Source organism: Mesoplodon densirostris, chromosome 2 (assembly GCF_025265405.1).
Source record: "Mesoplodon densirostris isolate mMesDen1 chromosome 2, mMesDen1 primary haplotype, whole genome shotgun sequence".
Lineage (NCBI taxonomy): Eukaryota > Metazoa > Chordata > Mammalia > Artiodactyla > Ziphiidae > Mesoplodon > Mesoplodon densirostris.
In genome coordinates, this window is record NC_082662.1 from 98111717 (window position 1) to 98126466 (window position 14750).

Sequence of the window (14750 nt, forward strand, 5' to 3'; positions counted from 1 at the left end):
ACTGAAGCCTACACACCTAGAGCCCATGCTCCACAACAAGAGAAGCCACCGCAGTGAGAAGTCCGTGCACTGCAACGAAGAGTAGCCCCTACTCGCCGCAACTAGAGAAAGCCCATGAGCAACAACGAAGACCCAATGCAGACAGAAAAAAAAAAATTTAGTGGTAAAATATTAATGACATTTCTGATACATTTAGGAAGAAAGCAAGAATATCTGCATCATCATTATTTAACATTTATTTTGGAAGTTCTGGTCATTGTACTAAACTAAAATAAAGACAAATATTAGAATGGAAGACAGTTATTAGTAAGGTGATTAGATATTAATAGATTCCTTATCAAAACTATTATAAGTTAAATATTATTGAATAATATTTAAAACCATCAGAACTTATGACTTTGAATAGTATTCAAATCCCTAATGAGTGAAGATGTTTGATACCAAATTTTGGATGTCTTAACACATGCATAGGAAATAATGAGGAGATTTACTGTCCTTTGCTTTGGTCCATGTTAGGGCATGGTGCCAAGGAAGTTTATATAGGTAAGCTGAGAGCATTTCTATTAAAAATTTAAACTTTTCAAATAAAAGAAAATGGAAGACATTCACCATAATTAAAATGAGCTTTTAATAGAAATGCTCTCACTCTACCCTCTGGGGCATAGTTCCAGGAACCTCTGTATCCAATGTGAAGTCTTGCTGGTTTTACCTCCTAAATGTTGCTCAGATTTTATCCATCCATCTGGATCCTCCCCACCACTGCTACAGTTCAGTGTAGCAGTGAACTAAATCATCTTCCCTCCAGACTCCCTGCCTTCTCCATTCTCTCCACTTGGAATCTGTCTTTTAAATTTGCCTCTAGAGGGGTGGGATAGGGAGGGTGGGAGGGAGGGAGACGCAAGAGGGAAGAGATATGGGAACATATGTATATGTATAACTGATTCACTTTGTTATAAAGCAGAAGCTAACACACCATTGTAAAGCAATTATACTCCAATAAAGATGTAAAAAAAAAAATTGCCTCTAGAGGGCTCTGTTTAAAAACACAGAGTTAACCATGCAGCCTTTGGTGGCTCCTAGTCACCTGTAGGGCAGAGCCACACTTAATATAGTACACGAGAGTGTCCATTGCCTGGCCTCTACCTACTCCTTCATCCTTACTTCCTTCCAGTCCTCACCTTGCACTTTGAGCTCTGGTTCCCTGTGCATGACTCAGTGCCTTTGCTCATGCTACACCCTATGACTTGAATGCCCTTCCCACTTTCTTGGTTTAGCTAATTCTACTCAATATGTAAGATTCAGTTCAGAAATATTCTCCTCTTAGAAACCATTTCTAAACTCCATAGTTTGGCTATATGCCCTCACATATCGTGTGCATATCTCTTTCTTAGCACCAACTGTATTAAAATTCAGTGTATCTGTTTATATGTTTGTCTCCTCCTCCCTGCCACTCCCTTCTTTTCTTTTCTTTTTAAAACTTTTATTTTTTGGCTGCACCGTGTGCCATGTGAGGTCTCAGTTCCCCTGACCATGGATAGAACCCGCGCCGCCTGCAGTGGAAGTGCAGAGTTTTAATCACTGGACCACCAGGGAAGTCCCCGCCACCCCTTCTTTGATCATTTAGCTCCCTTAGGGCAGCCATGATGCCTAGCCTGTGGTCTGGCTTGTAGTCCACATTTGATGGAATTGTCCATTGAACTTCACTGGACATAACCATCAGATGAACCTGGTAAGATGTTTATCTGTCTTGCTAAACGTTTTTAAGAGTGGTTTACTTCTTAATACTGTAACAATAATAGATAAGCAGGAGCGGATTGTACCTCTGCCTATAAGGTCTTAGATTCATCCTTTTTTCATGATATAGCATAGGTCAAACATGGTTATACATTGTTATAGGACTTCACCAAAAGAAATTTAAGACTCAACTGCTTGTAGTAAGACTATACCAAACAAATCTCTGGTTTCATCAGTGCTGTAAGATCAGCATTCTATACACTGACTGGATTATTGTATAACTGCAGGTAATAGTTTATATCCCTTGTGTTAGGAGTTATGGCCCAATATAGGTTATTTTTTTACTGTGGAAAACACTTAGCATGTAAAGTTTTATCCATCTGGTTCTTTCATTGAGGAGGTCCTCATCTATCTCTGGAGGAGCTTCTGTGGCACAATAAGTTTGTAATTTTGAAGTGGAATAATTCTTCAGACACTAAGAAACCTCCTGAGAGATATCAGAATGCTTTATGAAATAGTTTACAACTTATTAGTGGAGGCAGAGAGAAATGGAAACTGATAGTAAAATGGGATTTGTTTCTAAACTTTTAAAAAGTGTGCAATTGATTTTAAATAACTATCATTAAATTTTTTAGGAATGATAATAGTACTGTGATTATATATTTTTTAAAATTTATTTATTATTTATTTTTTGGCTGCGTTGGGCCTTCGTTGCTGCGCGCAGGCTTTTTGTAGTTGCGGCGAGTGGGGGCTAGTCTTTGTTGCGGTGCACGGGCTCCTCATTGCAGTGGCTTCTTGTTGCGGAGCACAGGCTCTAAACGCACAGACTTCAGTAGTTGTGGCACGCAGTCTCAGTAGTTGTGGCACACGGGCTTAGTTTCTCTGTGGCATGTGGGATCTTCCCAGACCATAGATCAAACTCATGTCCCCTGCATTGGCAAACAGATTCCTAACCACTGTGCCACCATGGAAGTCCTGATTATAATTTTTGAAAATGGCTCCTTATCTTTTAGAGTTACATACTAAAATATTTACTAATGAAATTATATGCATTCTGGAATATACTTCAAAAGAATCTGAAGTTGTAGAGTGAGGGTGGAAGTAAAGATGAAATATATATTGATAATGTATCATATATTGGTAATTGTTGATGTAGAAGGATGGATGTATCAGGTTCATCATACTAGTTTCTCTAGTTTTATATTTCTTTGAGAAATGTCCTTGTTCATACTTGTTACTGTGAATAACAAACATTTCAGTACTTTAATGTAAAAATTAGATTATTGCACATAAGTTGTAAAGGAATACAGTTTTGGTGTTGAATTCTTCAATTTTGATAGATAAATATAGTTGTTAATAATATTCTTTCTGAAGAATAGTTTGAGGTAATGTGGAGTGGTGGAAAGAACACTGTATTTGGAGACAAAGACAGGATTTCACTTCTCAGATTTGTCATCGTATGATCTTAAGCAGGTCACTGAGCATCAGTTTCTGCTTCTGTAATAATACCTATCTCAGAGCACCATTTTGAGAATTAAATTTGATATAATATATAGTTAGAATCACTTTAAAACTAAGTTACCAATCAAAATTTAAATTTAAATCAAGATGGTTTTGCACTTTCCCTTTTATAAAGTAAACTGGAATAATTAGATATATGTGGTAAATTGGATGGATGAAAATTGTTTATGGGGGCTAGGACTGGTAATGGAAAAGATCCACGCCCAAGTAGAACACATAGAAGGTGGAGCTAAGGGCTGTAATGAGAGTGGACTGCCACAGAAGACCGCACAATGGAGAAGGTGCAGGGCACTCTTGCTTTGATCTTAAGTCCTGAATCCCATCATTTATTCTTAATTAGTATGTAAGCCCTTAGAAGGGAGAGTCAGATTTGGACAAAATCGGTTATTAAATTTTTTAAAATGTTGTAGCGTCAAGATTTTAATCCTCTTTTGCTTTCATTGATATACTATAAACATAAGAAACCAAAAATAAGGAGGTAAAAAAATTGAGTTGTAGAAGTAAAAAATAATAAAATATAAAAATTAAAATAAATCGAAATGACATGTTTGTGCAGAAGGTGAGGAATTAAAGCTATAATGTTCAGTCTGTTAACAGAAATGAAAACATTTCAGTCAAGGATAATAAGACTGTCTTTATAGTTATTAGAAATGTACTTTTTTGATTATGTAATTAAATAGGCCATTAGTTAGAATAAAAGAAACTTTGTATGTGGGATGTATTTTAATGGAGAGCTATTTTCCTGGTTTGTCTTCTACTCTGGGTATGTTCTTTGTTTCCAGCCCAACTGGTAAACAAATGAAGTAATTCTATTCTCTCATAGAGACAGAGAGGATATGAAATTACTTTCTCTGTTACTATTTAATGATCTTCTAAAAAATTTATAAACCAACCTGCGTTGGCTGTTTTGCAATTAGGTAGGTATATTTGAGGTGTTGGAGATTTTGCCAGAATATTGACTTATTTTCCAATAAAATATACCAGAGCCATAATATATGTCAAAATAAACTCTAATAAGCTAGAGAGTTTTGAGCTTTATTTTGGGCATTCGTTACTGAAATGACTTTTCTAAGGTAGGTTCTCCTGTAGGGCAGTCTCACCTCATGCACTTTAAGGACAGCTGTGTAGCCAGCAGGGTTCCAGGTGGCTATCACTATTTCCAATGAGAATTATGTAAAGTACCTTTTTAAAAATTTGTAGCTCTTATGATACCATTCAGCCTTATAGCTAACTTTTGTTAGAGGCAACAGCATTTGGATTGATGGTTCCATTGTAATGTTGTATAAGTTTAAGTCCAGAAGGTCAAATATTTGTGGTGAAGATATTTATTTGAAGAAGATGCTTCTGTGTTTTATATGGATATACTGTTATTAACTTCCAGTTTTTACATATGAATAGCGCTGACAAAAAATTAATCAATAGTTAATCTTAGAAAGAAAGGGAAAATTTTATTTGCGCCAACCTGACTGAGGATTATAACCTGGGAGACAGTCTTTCAGAAAGCTTTAAGGACTGTTCTGTCTTTGAGAGGTTAATGCACAGTCATAAAAGGTTTTGAGACAAAGGGTTTTACATCAAAGTAACATGTTGACAGTTTACATAGTCCAGCAAGGTTTGAGTAGTGGATTATTGAGACCCTTACAGGATTGAGAAAGGAATGTTGTGTCTTTAATGAGTTACCTGCTAGCTCCAGGAGGAATTGCTTTTTTTTTTTTTTTTTTTTTTTTTTTTGGCAAGTAGGCATTCCTGTGTCTTCTAAGGGGGTCTAGTTAATGTATAATGCAGGTGCACAATGCACACTAAAGGGGAGAGGGTAATGGCTCAAATGGCAAAGAAAATTTTATGTTAATTTTTTTTGTCCTGCCTTAAAAATAATTTTGTTTCATCAATAGCCTTATCTCTAGTTTCCTGGCCAGCAACCTAATCATCCTGAACTGATGGTTCTGGTGTGACTATTTCTCTACCTCTCCCTTGGTGAAATCATGTGCCATCATTTAGTATTCCATTGTATGGTGGCATGTAATTTTTTTTAAACAATACTCTAGTGATGGGCATTTAAATTGTTGGTAGTTTTTTGCTGCTGTGACTATCCTTTTACATATATCCTTTTGAATTTGTGTACGTGTAGCTTTAAGATAAATTCCTAACAGTGAAATTGCTTAATATATAATTTTTTTCCATAATTGGTATCATGCTTAAATTAAAATTTGTTAATAGAAAAAAAGCAACGTATTTTATATGTAAAAATATCTTTTCCAATTTTTTTCCCTATGATAATTCTTAGAAGTTCAGTGATTTTAGTATTTAGACAAATAAAGGCAAGTAGTTCAGGTACTTCATCTAGCGAAAATAAAACCACATTTTTACATATTAATCTTTTGCTGACTCATTTCTCTTCACACATGCATACACCAGTAACCTCATAAAACCTTAAACAAAAAAAAATCTTTTTTTCTTAACTCTTTCATCTTCAAAAATACAGTTCCAAAGGGCAGTTGTCATTTGCGAAAGACAAAAATAGGCTTTTTTAATTTGAAATGACCTATAAAGAAAAATAAATACAGCAATTTAAGGTTTCCAGTAAACTGATTTATTTTAAATTTATTTATTTATTTATTTAAAATTTAACATTTTAAGCAAAATGTTAAAAAGAGGTTAACTTGCATTATTTTACTTTGACCCATAAAGTGAGGGTGAAGTCACTAGTCTAACCGTGAGCAAACAGTAGCCTTTGGCTAAATCACCTGAATTATTAGAAAAAGATACCTGGATGTAAAACTTAAAAATTACCTGTCAGAGATGTCTACTTTCATCTGCTGATTCTGAGCCAGAAGTCTGCTTTGAACCTTTGTTAATTGGCTCTATTAATCTTAGTCCAGACTTTTCATTTAGCTTCACCTGGTTCATTTTCTACTTTTACAATTCCATTTTAATTTATGACTCTAAGGAAACTTGAAGTTTTATAGACTAAAAGACAGCACCTGAAGAAACATATTAATTGATCTGCTACTAAAAATACAAAGTGTAATCATATTTGAATGAGTTTAGGGTGAGTGGTGGTTTAACTCATATTTCCTGTTGAAGCAGTGATACTCAACCTGCCTTGTACATTGGAATTACTTGGGGGCTTTTAAACAATACTGGGGACAGACCTCACGCCCAAGGGAGTGGGACCCAGCATTGAGTTTTAAAAAATGCTCCATGTGAGCTCTGCTGTTGTGCAGCCAGGATCAAGAACCACCACTCTGGTAGAGTTGCTCAAAGCTAATTGTAGTAAGGAATAATTTAGTGCTGCTCCAAATATTAAAATGCTTGATGAGCTAAATCAGAGTCTTCCAAAGGATGGTATTATACCACTGGTGGTACATAAGGTAATTTTACTCGCTTTTTTTATTTTAATACTTCCATATTTGTTTTGAGGTGCATTAGAAAATGAACGTAAGTATCACATCAAACTCACAGTTTCGTAGATACTGCTTTGGATGAAACTAGATTTTTTTTTTTTTAACGGCATGTGCCAATTTAAAGGAATTTGCCAAATTTTAGAAACACATTTAAGTGAATGATTATGTAGTACACAGACATGGCAGAAATCATAAAAATGTTGAAGAAACACAATGGCAACTTCAGTGAAGGGCACCTACTAAAGGTTAGGATTAGAATCGGAAGTAATGGTGCTTTTTCTCCTAGATATATTTATAGTAACTTAATTTTTCTGGCTTTTAAAATTCAGTGACAGACTTTGAGAATTAGAATTTCTGCAAATCTTTAAATCATTGCTTCCTAACATAAAGTTTCTTAACACTTAGTTCTTTCATAGGAGTGTACCTTGTGCATCAAGATATTTTGCTCCTCTTATTTTTCTAAGGTATAGGTGATCCTGTGGTGATAAAACGGGGAAGGGGGTGGTGGTGTGTGTGCTCATGCACGTGCATGGACACGAGTATGAGATAGGGTTGATGGACAGGTTGAGTAGATCACCTGCATACCTGGATAGAGAAGAGTATTAGTTATAGGACTTCACCTCCCACAGGCACCCCTATTCTCCCCAAACTCTCAGAAAGTCTGTAAGTCTGCCACAGTTCAGAACAGTTTAGGAAAAACTACTAGGTTCTCTGGTAAAGTAGGTTGCTCTGGGTGAGGCAAGTAAAATGAGCTCTGTCGATGAAAAAATTAATCAGTGGATCTAAGAAAGAAATGGAAAATTTTATTTAAGCCAAATTGAAGATTGTAACCCGGGAACACCTCTCAGAAAACTCCGAGAATTGTTCTACCTGTTTGAGTTATGTACGTTTTTGAGACAGAGGGCTGTACATTAGATGACGTATTATTGACATTTTACACAATCCAGATTTACACGTACTAAGCAAGTAATGGGTCAACAAAGCAAGTAGTGGGTCATGGGGTCATCGTGGCCCCTTAAAGATTAAGAAGGAAGGTTATCTCCTAAGGAGTTGTGACCCTTGATGAGATTAAGAAGGAATGTTGTCTCCTAAAGATGTCTGGTTAATGCAGATGTACAATACACAATAAAGGGGAGGAAGGAGGCCAAATGGTCAAAGAAAAATTTTATGTTTAAATTTTTCTCATCTTGCCATAAAACACGAATTTTATTTCATCAGCTCCATATAGAGGTCTTTAGCTATCATATAAAAAAGACCTCTGTAACTGAGAGACATTTGAATAGGCAAATAAGCATTTGCTGTAAATAATAGTTTACTCTTTTATCAATAATGTGTATATACTTCAATTATAGAGGCTGCTGTTGTAAGCAAGAGTAGCCACAGTCCACATTTAAATTATATTACTGTAAGTTAAAACACTGTGGTGCATTTGTAATGTAATCTTGTAAATGTCTGTCCTATATAATTTTATAGAATGGAAGCTTCTTGCCTAGAACTGGCGTTGGAAGGGGAGCGTCTGTGTAAATCAGGAGACTGCCGTGCTGGTGTGTCCTTCTTTGAAGCTGCAGTTCAAGTTGGAACTGAAGACCTAAAAACACTTAGCGCTATTTACAGCCAGCTGGGCAATGCTTATTTCTATTTGCATGATTATGCCAAAGCATTAGAATACCATCATCATGATTTAACTCTTGCAAGGTAATTAATTTAAGCTGAATTCTCCCTAGATTAACTGTCACTTTAAAACACATTTTCATTCAATTAAAAAAACTAACAATTCAGTACATTTAGTGAGTTCTAATTTATTAGCATTGAATTTTAAAACTAATCTTTAGGCTGAATACAGTTTAATTAAGTAAATGAATAGTAGTGAAATGATGCTAGAGTTTAATTAAATGAATGAAAATTAATTAAATTTAAATACAGAAATGTAAGTTTAAGATTTTTATTTAAAGAAGGTTTCAAGGCTAATGGGTCTTTCTTACCTTAAGCATGTCAGCTGTTCTCTAGGGAAAACTGTATTCTGGCTGCTTTATATTTTAACACACCATTTGCCTTTTTTTCTTTTTTTTTCACCCTAGGACTATTGGAGATCAACTGGGGGAAGCTAAAGCTAGTGGTAATCTGGGAAACACCTTAAAGGTTCTTGGGAATTTTGATGAAGCTATTGTTTGTTGTCAGCGACACCTAGATATTTCCAGAGAGCTTAACGACAAGGTAATAAGGAAACATTAGATGGTAGGCCAAATGTTTTTATTGAAATTGCTTTGTGTTTTAATCCTGTTTAATTATACTGTAGTTTATCTAAAAGTTAATACCAAAAAAAAAAAGTATTTGTAGAAAAATGGAAGAAAAAGAGAAACATAATGAAAAATTTTTAATAGATGAGAAAAAAGAACTAATGAGAAGTCCTTTCATAGGTAGTCATGTGTTTGGTTCTGTATGGATGGCTAATGTAAACATTTCTTTCTCTTGACCGTAATATCAAGGATATTATGAATAAATATATGTGATAGCATTATAATACCTGGCCTCTGATTTCAAATTGTAAACTGCTGTTATCTTCATCTAGGTGGGAGAAGCAAGAGCACTTTACAATCTTGGAAATGTGTATCACGCCAAAGGGAAAAGTTTCGGCTGCCCTGGTCCTCAGGACGTAGGAGAATTTCCAGAAGAAGTAAGAAACGCTCTGCAGGCAGCCGTGGATTATTATGAGTGAGTAGCATCAGCAGTCATGTGGCCCACCCAAGCCAGTAGTAAGTTTTTAAGTTTGGCAAAGGTTTTAAAATCATAGACTAGTAAGTAAAATAAACCATCAAATCATTGCTAAAATGTTATAGTGTTGTATTAGAAGTAATCCCCTCCCTCCCCAGGAAAACTTTCATTTAAACTGCAGACCAGTGCCACTTAGTGGCACAAACAAGAAGCATCAGTAGTTAGTCTTAAGTTATTTGGAGTAAACTTAGTCTTTTATCAATAGAATTTCATAGAACTTTTTAGCTATAGGGGTTCTAAGATTAACTCTGTCCTGGACTCTGGGCAGAAACCGGCCTGAATGTTTGAGTAAAATGTTCCCAGTTATTTCCTGTAATCACCCTCCAGCATAGCTATATCTTTTAAATGTGGCACATTATGGTTGTAAGCTTATTTAAGTATTTTTTTCCTGATAAAGAGTTTAGATTTGTAAATAAAGTCAATAAATGTTTTTCTCAAACTCATTTTTTCACAACTTTTTATTATCACTTAGGGAAAACCTATCACTAGTGACTGCTTTGGGCGACCGAGCAGCCCAAGGACGTGCCTTTGGCAATCTTGGAAACACGCATTACCTCCTTGGCAACTTCAGGGATGCAGTTATAGCTCATGAGCAGGTATGATGCAAGGCTTTGGAGCCAGGTCGTTTTCTCCATCAGTGTTTTGAACAGTGATTAGATTATTCTTTAGTTTTATTATAGTTACATCTAATTAAAATTTTCTGTTTCAGCGTCTCCTTATTGCAAAAGAATTTGGAGATAAAGCAGCTGAAAGAAGAGCATATAGCAACCTTGGAAATGCGTATATATTCCTTGGTGAATTTGAAACTGCCTCTGAATACTATAGGTTAGTCTAATATTTCTGTAGATAAATGTAAAATGGGTAGTTATGCAATCCAAAGAATCATAGGCTTTGGGTTTAAAACTTTTTTGCTGCATACAAGCAGCAGAACCTTGGGCTTTCTAAGTCTCAGTCTTCTCATCTGTAATGGAAGATATCAATACTTGGCTTTTGGAATTGTTATGAGGATTGAATGAAAGAATATATTAAGCACTTATTTAGCACAGTACCTGGCACACGGTGCTCAATACATATTATTGTACCTAAGATTTAATAGCAGCAGTATGGCCCCTTTATATTTTTATTAGCTTTTATCTTTAAAACATTATTTTTAATGAGATTCTAAACATTTAAAATCCTTTAAACCTGTTTAGCATGTATGGTGTGTATAGTTATATGCTCCCACACCACCACCACCAGTTACGGCTTTGCAGAGAGGCCACAAGAAAGCTTGGTAACAAATAGATGCCCTAGTTTTCTCCAGTGATCACTGAATTTCCCGCCATCATCCTACCATCTTATCGAGCAGTTATCCTCCCACGCTCTCTGCCCAGCTTTGATCCTTGCTGTAAGCTGAGGCCCCGTTCACTTGCTCGAGGAGTTAGTACTCCCAGCTTCTTCTGTGGCAGGGTCTCTTTAATCTATCTGTAGACTTGAAGCATACATGATAGCAAAGTTTAAACTGCTTCATATTGCCTGCCCTGTGCTTTCTAGATTGTTCAGAGTTTTCTCTAATTAGTGGGAACTGAAGGCCCATACAGACCTTAGGCAGAAGCCAGTTTGACTGAACCAAAGACACAGTCTTGATTGATTTATATTTTATTGTTGAAAAATCCATGAGAGAGTTCTGGAAAGTTCATCATCTAAAAAAAAAGGTAAAATTGCTTTAGGTCCATCTAAAAAACTAGAATGTCATCCCATCCTCCTTTAAACTTCAACTAATGGTTGATATTTGTTGGTTGACTAGTTATGACTAGTTAGATGTGAAATATCCTTCCAAATAAAGTACATCACTATATAAGGAGCATATGTTTTGATTTTAAATACAAAAGTTTCTTATATTTTAAATCCAAAACACATAGAAAAGTCTTAATAAATGATGTACTTGTATTAAATACTGAAAAGTTCCGTAATAAAGTGGATGGTGCCTGTCTGACTAAAGAAGCATGAGTATAAAGTAATGAAATTTACCCCTGCCCCACACACCCACAAACAGGTAGAACTCAGAACTTTACACATATTCCAAAAATATTGATTAAAAATATTTTTGGAACTCTTCTTTGGAATTGTTTTCAGGGCCACACAAGAAAACTCTCTTAACATTATAGATCCATAATAGAAAGGACAGAAAGCAGTAGTTTGGTAAACCTACTTTAGTAATTGAGTTTGGTTCCAGAAAGACTTCCAACCATTTACATATTAGCTGTACTCTCAAAGAATAACAGCGTGCCAGAAAGGGTTGTGCCACAGGGCCGGAAGCAATTCCAAAAGTCTTCCGAAAGTGTTTGAGAGGGCAGGCGATGTTAGAACACGCGGGTAGCCTCCCAAGGTAACAGCTTTAAAGGTATCATCATTAAACATATAATTTCAGGTTTGTTTGCTTAAAAAAAACTATCACATTATCATATAGTTATAAATGATATGAAGTATTTATACTGTTTGGCAGAAATTATAGGAAAGAGTCATTTAAATTACTGGATCCAAAAAGCATCTGTAGATTTAAGCACTGATGATAATAATAACAAAACATATTAACATTTATTAGCATCTGTTGTGAGCAAGATGCTATTCTAAGCACGTTATATATACTAATTCATTTAATCCTCACAAACCCCTGTGAGGTGTTTTCCCCATTTTATGTAAAAGGAAATTAGTGCATAGAGAGGGTGAGTGACCTGCCCCAGCCAGTCACAGAGCTACTAACTGACAAAGTTGGGATTTGAACCCAGTCAGCCTAGCTCTAGGGTCCATGCTCTTAATTGCTACACTAACTTCTCGTTGATTCCACAAGGTAGAATTTGGTTAATATTTAAATGTAGCATTTAATATTTTTCATGAATCAGTGACTAATGGCCTATACATAACAATTTTAACTAAGTATTTTCAATTTTGACAAAATGTAAAGGCAACAGTATGATTGAAAAGAGAGGGTATGTGGACAAACTTACTTTATGTTATTGCACTGCAACAGCGAAAGTGTTTTTTTTTTTAATGTTAAAAATACTGTGTTAATCTTTAGAGGCACTTGATCTCATGCATCTGTTCTCCTTTTCTCTGGGGAATTACTAGGACTCCTACATTCTAAAAGTCTGGATTTGCTTTTTGTGTTTCAAGGACATTTTTTCATTTTATCTAGAAGTAATGGAGAAAATATGGGATATTAGGATCTAAAACAAATTTACTTTAAAGGCAGGAGGAAAAGTGAGCTTTATTTTATGGTTATTATAGCCAATATAGTTATAATAGCCATTATGTAAGAATTAATTTCTTTTTTCAGAAAGACACTACTATTGGCTCGACAGCTTAAAGACAGAGCTGTAGAAGCACAGTCTTGCTACAGTCTTGGAAACACATATACTTTACTTCAAGACTATGAAAAGGCCATTGATTATCATCTAAAGCACTTAGCAATTGCTCAAGAGCTAAATGATAGGTAAGTTATATACCTTTTTACTATAGTTATGATAAAATATGGATACATTGTTGAATCCCTAGAATATTTCCTTTAAATTTCTTTTTTTGTTTCCTTTGTTTTCTTTTTAATTCCTTTTTAAGGTATTTCCTCTGTTTCAGTAATGTCCTCTGTATGTTACTGTTTGAAGGGCTAGAGAGGATTAGAATGGTTCCATATAACCTTGAACCAAGATCAGTAAATAGGTCACAGACTCAATTGCCTGCAAAGGTCCTCCTGACTAGATCAGTGTGGAAATTGTACTGAAATTAATAGGCCCAACAGTGTTAAGGGGACAGCTAGCTGCTAGTCAATTCCAGCTAAGTGTTGCCTGGCAGGAATGAGGATCAAGGGCCGCCTCTTTTTTCAAGAGAAGCTGCAAAGTCCTGGGTTTCATATAAAATCTTCTGATTTTTAAATGTTGGTGGTTAATTCTTCTTTTTTTTTTAAATTGTATGAAGAAACAGAGTATCTGTACAGGACTTTAGTCTGTGATGTTTGCTTTAGTAGGATAGATTTTTATCTCAGTATGAAGAACTCTGTACAGTTATTCAAAATGAAGTATGCTACCTCAAGAGGTGAGCTCTCTCTTCCTCATGGTGTTCAAATACAGACTGAATGATTACAGACTGAACCCTGGGAAGGATGCCATGGAAAGAAAATGGGGTAGTTGAACTGCAAGACCTATCCCTGAGACTTTATTTATAATATACTGCATGTTTAAAAAGGATGTTTTCCATTTTAAAACTTGACTCTTGAGTTCATTATTATCTGGTTATTCTAACACAGTCGTCCCTTGATACCTGCAGGGGTTTGGTTCTAGGATCCCTGTGGATACCAAAAGCCATGGAAACTCAAGTCTCTTATGTAAAATGGTGTAGTACAGTCGGCTGTATCCGGGGGATTTCTCAGATCACGGTTGAATCCACGAATGTGCAGCCTGAAGCAGGCCATCTAGTATTATGATAGTTTGTTCTTTATAAGAAAGACCAAATAAGTCCAAAGCATTGTTTATGCCTTTAATTACTACTAGATAGATTTTATTCTTCACACAGACCTCCTTTCAGATAACTGCATGTTAGCTTTGAATTATTTTGTAGAATTGGTGAAGGAAGAGCATGTTGGAGCTTAGGAAATGCATACACAGCTCTAGGAAATCATGATCAAGCGATGCATTTTGCTGAAAAGCACTTGGAAATTTCAAGAGAGGTATGAAACTAAAAAATTATTATCTGTGCTATTGTGATTCACAGATCTGCAGCCCTATTATTTCTCTAGAATGCTCCTATATGGCTGAGTAATAAATTTAATTATATATTGTTCTCTTGGCATAAGAACTGCACAGAGCATTTTGAGATACAGATCAGCGGTATGTTTGCACTGGCCTTGATGTAGGAAGACAGGAAGGAAAGGCTGAGCATGGAGGAATGGGAGAATTACTAACATGTGCCTCCACTGTCCCCCCATCTCTACGTGGAAAAGTAGCATGGTATGAAAGGAAGAACATGGCTCTTAGAATCAAGGACTGCTTCCTGTTACAGTTCTGCCATTTGCTGGCTATTTGAGCTTGGAAGCTTTTCTGAGCATCATTTCTCTCATCAGTAAAATGGGAATAATAATAATAATAATATCTGCTTTGCAAATTGTTATACAGATTAGAGATAAAGTATATAAAAGTACCTAGTATAATGTCTAGTGCTAGCTTAATAAATACTGTTATTATAGGATGGAAATACAGTATTCTAAGGAAATTGTATTCATGTGATGCCAAGTTAACGTGTCACAGAGTAACCTACTTTATTATTTAAGGTGATCATAAAGATTAAGAG

General features: G+C 35.5%; 1 protein-coding gene across 3 annotated transcripts in view; it reads left to right on the top strand.

Moving 5' to 3' along the window:
* The window catches only part of GPSM2 (G protein signaling modulator 2), a 62953-nt gene that overhangs the window by 14903 nt on the left and 33300 nt on the right, over positions 1-14750 (top strand). For all 3 annotated transcript variants that reach the window (XM_060090206.1, XM_060090208.1, XM_060090209.1), the window contains 7 exons: positions 8133-8354; positions 8738-8873; positions 9229-9371; positions 9904-10027; positions 10141-10256; positions 12748-12903; positions 14022-14130. In XM_060090206.1, the coding sequence (XP_059946189.1) occupies positions 8133-8354; positions 8738-8873; positions 9229-9371; positions 9904-10027; positions 10141-10256; positions 12748-12903; positions 14022-14130 (1006 nt within the window). The remainder of the gene's footprint in view (positions 1-8132; positions 8355-8737; positions 8874-9228; positions 9372-9903; positions 10028-10140; positions 10257-12747; positions 12904-14021; positions 14131-14750) is intronic.